General features: G+C 39.0%; 1 protein-coding gene across 1 annotated transcript in view; it reads right to left on the bottom strand.

Moving 5' to 3' along the window:
• Positions 1–6,003, bottom strand: part of LOC122539873 (venom phosphodiesterase 1-like) — a 112,077-nt gene extending 106,074 nt beyond the window's left edge. Inside the window, exon 1 of the mRNA XM_043675009.1 lies at positions 5,809–6,003. Within this exon, the coding sequence (XP_043530944.1) occupies positions 5,809–5,901 (93 nt within the window). The 5' untranslated portion in view covers positions 5,902–6,003. The remainder of the gene's footprint in view (positions 1–5,808) is intronic.
• Positions 6,004–6,700: the final 697 nt, after the last annotated feature.

The following is a 6,700-nucleotide window of genomic DNA, read 5'->3' on the forward strand; positions in this document are numbered from 1 at the left end:
CCTCCACCCCCACCTTACTAGTTTGAATCCTCCCAAACAGCTCTAGCAAGTCTCCCAGCCAGTATATTAGGCCCCTTCCAACTCAGGTCTACAGTACTATGCACAGTACTGCAGAAGCAGGTCTCACTAATGTCCCTGTATAACTAAAGGATAACCTCCATACTCTCTCAATGAAGTTTGCCTTGCAAGCAACCAGAACATTCTCTTAAATTTCCTGAATACTTGCTGTACCTACCCATCTGGCACTCCTCAGCCCATTGGCCCATCTGATCAAGGTCGTGTTGTAATTTGAGGTAATCTTCTTCGTTGTCCACTACACCTCCAATTTTGGTGTCAACTGCAAACTTACTAACTATACCTCCTATGATCACATCCAAATCATTCATATAAATGATGAAAAATAATGGATCCATACTGATCTGGCACACCACTGGTCACAGACCTCCAGTCTAAAAAGCAACCCTCTACCACCACCCTCTGTCTTCTACCTTCAAGCCATCCAAATGGCTAATTCTCCCTGTATTCCATGAGATCTAACCTTGCTAACCAGTCTACCATGTGGAAACTTGTTGAGTGTCTTACTGACGTTCATACGAATCACGTCTACTGCTCGCCCTCCTAATCCTTTCTGCGACTTCTTAAAAAAAACTCAATCAAGTTCGTGAGACATGATTTCCCATACATAAAGCCATGCTGACTATCCCTAATCAGTCTTTGCCTTCCCAATACATGTAAATCCTGTCCCTCAGGATTTTCTCCAACAACTTCCGAACCACCAATGTCAGGCTCACTGGTCTATAGTTCCCTGGCTTCTCCTTACCATCTTTGTTAAATAGTGGCATCATGTTAGTCAACCTCCAGCCTTCCAGCATCACACCTGTGACTATCGATGACAAATACTTCAACAAAGGGCCCAGCAGTCACTTCCCTAGCTTCCCACAGAGTTCTAGGGTACACCTGATCAGGTCCTGGGAATTTATCCACTTTTATGTGTTTCAACACATCCAGCACCTCCTCCTCTATAATATGGACATTTTTCAAGATGTCAACAACTATTTCCCCACTTTCTATATCTTACATGTCCTTCTCTACAGTAAACACTGATACAAAATACTTGTTTAGTATCTCCACCCATCTCCTGCAGCTCCACACATAGGCTACCTTGCTGATCTTTGAGGGGCCCTATTCTCTCCCTGGTTACCTAGTTGTCCTTAATGTATTTATAAAAACCCTTTGGATTCTCCTTAATTCTATTTGCCAAAGCTATCTCATGTCCCCTTTTTGTGCTCCTGATTTCCCTCTTAAGTATACTCCAACTGCCTTTATACTCTTCTAAGGATTCACTCGATCTCTGCTATCTATACACACGTTTCCTTCATTTTCTTCACCAAAACCTCAATTTCTCTAGTCATCCAGCATTCCCTATACCTACCAGCTTTGCATTTCACCCTAATTCGAATATACTTTCTCTGGACTCTTGTTATCTTATTTCTGAAGGCTTCCCATTTCCCAGCTGCCCATTACCTGCGAACATTTGCTCCCAATCAGCTTTTGAAAGTTTTTGCTTATTCCTGTCAAAAGTAGCCTTCCTCCAATTTAGAACTTCAACTTTTAGATCTGGTCTATCCTTTTCCATCACTATTTTAAAACTAATAGAATTATGGTTGTTGGCCCCAAAGTGCTCCCCCACTGACACATTTCTCTAGTCATCCAGCATTCCCTATACCTACCAGCTTTGCATTTCACCCTAATTGGAATATACTTTCTCTGGACTCTTGTTATCTTATTTCTGAAGGCTTCCCATTTCCCAGCTGCCATTACCTGCGAACATCTGCTCCCAATCAGCTTTTGAAAGTTTTTGCTTATTCCTGTCAAAAGTGGCCTTCCTCCAATTTAGAACTTCAACTTTTAGATCTGGTCTATCCTTTTCCATCACTATTTTAAAACTAATAGAATTATGGTTGTTGGCCCCAAAGTGCTCCCCCACTGACACCTCAGTCACCAGCCCTGCCTTATTTCCCAAGAGTAGGTCAGAGTTTGCACCTTCTCTAGGAGGTACATCCACATATGGATTCAGAAAAAAATTTCTTGTTCACACTTAACAAATTCCTCTCCACCTAAACCCTTAACACTATGGCAGTCCCAGTCTATGTTTGGAAAGTCAAAATTCCCTACCATAACCACCCTGATATTCTTACAGATAACTGAAATCTCCTTACAAATTTGCTTCTCAATTTACTGCTGATTATTAGGGGGTCTATAATAAAATCCCAATAAGGTAATCATTCCTTTCTTATTTCTCAGTTCCACCCAAATAACTTCCCTGGAGGTATTCCCAGGAATATCCTCCCTCAGTACAGTAGTAATGTTATCCTTTATCAAAAACACCACTCTTCCTCTTCTCTTTCCCCCATTTCTGTCCTTCCTATAACATTGTATCCTGGAACATTAAGCTGCCAATCCTATCCATCCCTGAGCCATGTTTCGGTAATTGCTATGATATCCCAGTCCCATGTTCCTAACCATGCCCTGAGTTCATCTGCCTTCCCTATTAGGCCTCTTGCATTGAAATAAATGCAGTTTAATTTATCAAGTCCTACCTTGTTCTCTGCCTGCCCCTGACTGTTTGAGTCGCTTCTTTTCTCAACTGTTCCAGTCTCAGAATGATCTCTTTGCTCGCTATTTCCCTGGGTCCCACCAACGCCCCCACCTCCCCAACCACCCAACCTTAATCGTTTAAATCCTCCCAAGCAGCTCTAGCAAATTCCCCTGCTCGTATATTAGTCTCCTTCCAATTCAAGTGCAATCCGTCCTTTTAAAGGTCACTTTTACCCCAGCAGAGATTCCAATGATCCAAAAATGTGAATCCTTCTCCCCTGCACCAACTCCTCAGCCATGCATTCATCCGCTCTATCCTCCTATTCCTACCTTCATTAGCTTGTAGCACCGGGAGTAATCTAGATATTACTACTCTTGAGGACCTCCTTTTTAAAGTCCTGCCTAACTCTCTGTAATCTCCCTTCAGGATCTCATGCTTTTCCCTTCCTATGTCATTACTTCCAGTGTGTACAATGACCTCCTGCTGGTCCCTCTCCCCTTTGAGAACATTCTGCACTATCTCTGAGATATCCTTGATCCTGACACCAGGGAGGCAACACACCATTCTGATTTTTCGCTGCTGGCTGCAGAAACGTATGTCTGTGCCTCTGACTAGAGAGTCCCCTAACACAATCGATCGCTTGGAACCTGATATACCCCTCATTACATTAGAGACAGTCTCAATATCAAAAACTTGGCTGATTGTGCTACATTCCCCTGAGAGTCCATCACCTGCTCTACAGCCTTCTGTCATTCTCTAAGGTATACTGTATTTCAAGGGCAAGGATTAATTGTGGTACCCACATAAAAGCAAAAAGCCAGGGATGTAGGAAAACAACAATGCTAGAGAACCTGAGCAGGTCTGCCAGCATCTATGGAGAGAGAAATAGATATAACGTTCCAAGTCCTGTATGAACATTCTTCAAAAGATATCTGGGAGTAATTTTTTTTTGCAGAAGCCTTGAGGTCAGTAAAAAGCTAGATTCGTGCAACGTGACACAACCACAGAGGATTTCAGGTACTTGTAAAATTGTGACAAAATCCTGATGAAGTCAATCAGAAATTAATCCATAAGCAGTTGATGATCCTAACTTCTCACCTACAAATTTTGCTAGCTGTTAATATATAAATTATCTGAATGAGATGATATGAATATTTTTGCAACTCAGAGCATTTACAATTGATACTGTATTTAGGCCATTCCACCAACACATGAACAGAAGCTCAGCAAAATTTGTAATATCAACTCAATTGCAATGTTTATTCAAGCACTGCAAATGGAACTATGTTAACTGAAATGTTAGTATTAACAATTTAAAATAACATTGGTTAATTTGGTCAAGTTAAATCACATGAGGAATAAGTTAAAAACTGTTCCATTTGTTCTTTTAAAAATTGCGATGTTTGCAGAAATTAATTTCAAAATGAGCTAATCTCTTCTTGGCTTTGTAATTATTCTGTATTGGGTGAAATAAATCCATTCAAACACTTTATAAAGACAGCATTGAGTATAGGAGTTGAAACGTCATATTGTGGCTGTACAGGACACTTTTGGAATATTTTATGCAATTCTGGTTTCCTTCCTAAAGGAAGGATGTTGTGAAACCTGAAAGGATTCAGAAAATATTGACAAGGATGTTGCCGGGGTTGGAGCGTTTCAGCAATAGGGAGGCTGAATATGCTGGGACAGGTTGTCCTGGAGCATATAAGGCTGAGGGGTGACCTTTTGGAGGTTTATAAAATCATGAGGGCCCTGGATAGGAAAAATAGACAAGGTCTTGTACCTGGATTGGAGAAGTCCAGAACTAGGGTGAGAGGGGAAAGATTTAAAAGGAAGTGGTAGAGGCTGGTACAATTACATTTAAAAGGCATCTGGGTGGGTACGTGAATTGGAAGGGTTTATAGAGATACACAGTGGGACCATTTGGCACAGCCATTTTGGCGTGAGCGATTTGGCATGACCTGTTTGGCGCAGCCTATTTTGCCGCAGACCCATTTAGGCGCAGAATTATTTTGGTGCAGATATACGGTAGTCATCTACAAAAATCAACATAATAGTAGAATTTTTAAATGGGTAGTTTCCAGTAATTTGTAGTTATTATTAAGATAACTAGGCACCAAAGAAAAACAACATAATAGTAGAATTATTTAATGGGTAGTTTCCAGTAGGTTGTAGTTATTTGTGTATCAACTGCACTCAGTCTGTGATTAGTCCACTCCTAACTGATGTTCCTCAAAATTTCTAAAAAAACAGAAAATATAACCCATTAAATATCCTGAATTTCTTTAATTTCAATGGAATACAAGTTCAAAGTCACAGTGGATAATGTCAGGGCGGCACTCAGGCTGTATTTCCAGAACCATTTCAAATAATTTATCGTATGTTGTTCGTAACTTATTTGGGAGTAAAGTATACAACAGTGGGAACACACCTTTATGTATTTCCCCTAAAATAGCATAAACTTGTGAAAATAGAGGTGGGGAAATTTTGAATGTTCCATCAACATATTACTTTTTTGATTGTTTCAGAAACTCGGCATTCCTTTTTCTCCCAAATATAAGAATTCTGCAGGTGGTGCTACCGCTGTCATAGAGTCACGGCTAGTAAAAATTGTTCTTAATTATATTCATTAACAGAATATGTTTTAAAGCTATCTGGAATTACAAGTTTTACTAAATTTCTTGGATTTACTGGGTAAGCAGCAATTTTTTTCCATGTCCTACGAACCATTTTCTTCAGCTCTCTGTTGTTAGGCATCGTTCCTTGGCAAGTTTCCGACAAATTTTCTAGGCACTCATTAATCATTTGTAAAGTTCCCTCTACAGCTGTATTTCTTTGATGACTAGTTATTTTAATAATAACTACAAACCACTGGAAACTACCCATTTAATAATTCTACTATTACGTTGATTTTCGTTGACGACTAATGTATATTTGCGCCAAAATAGTTCTGCGCCTAAATGGGTCTGCGGCAAAATAGGCTGCTCCAAACAGACCACGCCAAATCACTCATGCCAAAACGGCTGCACCGAATGGTCCTAAATCCATAGAGATATGGGCCAAGTGCTGGGAAATGGGACTAAATTAAGTTAGGATATCTGGTCAGCATGGATGAGTTGGACCAAAGGTCTGTTTCTGTGCTATACATCTCGATTACTCTAAATAAAACAAAGAAAATTATCTTCATGTACCTTTAGACAATGACTTACCCCACATAGTACTTTGTACATTTTTAGTTCTTTATTCTCCTTCTGTTTAGTGTCAACTTGAAAATACAGCATTTGATCCTGTGAAGAATGCATTTTTGATCCTCAGCGATATGTATAAGTTCTCAAAGCTTGGTGAAAAGCAGCTGCTACACAGTTCATGATCTCATGCCCACATTCTCTGAGTCCTCCTTTTAATACTTCTTACTCCTACTGATTTGGTAAACCTGTTGACTCATTAACTTAGGTGGTACAAAGATCAAGATTATTATCTCTACAATGAATACATATAGCAATAATTTATTACATTAGGCATTAAATTCTAAGCAGGGGTTAAAATCTAAGGAAAATAAACAGTTGCAGTGTAATTTTGAAGTATTACACAACACTATTAAAAAGAAATTTTTTAAAATAGTATCATCTATTTTCTGGTAAGCAGAAGAGTGTATGCTAACTTTTATTAGCATGAGGAAACATGTCTATGTCAGCAACAAACATTATCAATTTTGAATGTTTGCACTCAAACCTCCATTAGATTTCATGGGGTAGCCATAATTATAAAGATTGATTCAATTGTTGCCAGCTGGTTGACTCCTTAGTCCAAGGAAAAACTTGCAATGTGCTTCCAAATAGTTGAAAATTAAAATCATTGGAATAGATCCAGCTCTAATGAAGTTGGAGAATTATTTGTTCCCTTTTTTTAAAAAAAGTGCTATGTTTCACATTTTTTTAAGACACTGTATAAATAGCTGCACATTCAAGGATGTTTTCTTAAGCTATTGTACAATCATAGGTACATTATTTTTATTAAATCACTGTAGATTCATACACGTTATAAGAATTCACAATTTATTATTTATGGGGTTGCGGAACATCCTTACTGCAGATGCTTGAA

Source organism: Chiloscyllium plagiosum, chromosome 3 (genome assembly GCF_004010195.1).
Source record: "Chiloscyllium plagiosum isolate BGI_BamShark_2017 chromosome 3, ASM401019v2, whole genome shotgun sequence".
Classification (NCBI taxonomy): Eukaryota; Metazoa; Chordata; class Chondrichthyes; order Orectolobiformes; family Hemiscylliidae; genus Chiloscyllium; species Chiloscyllium plagiosum.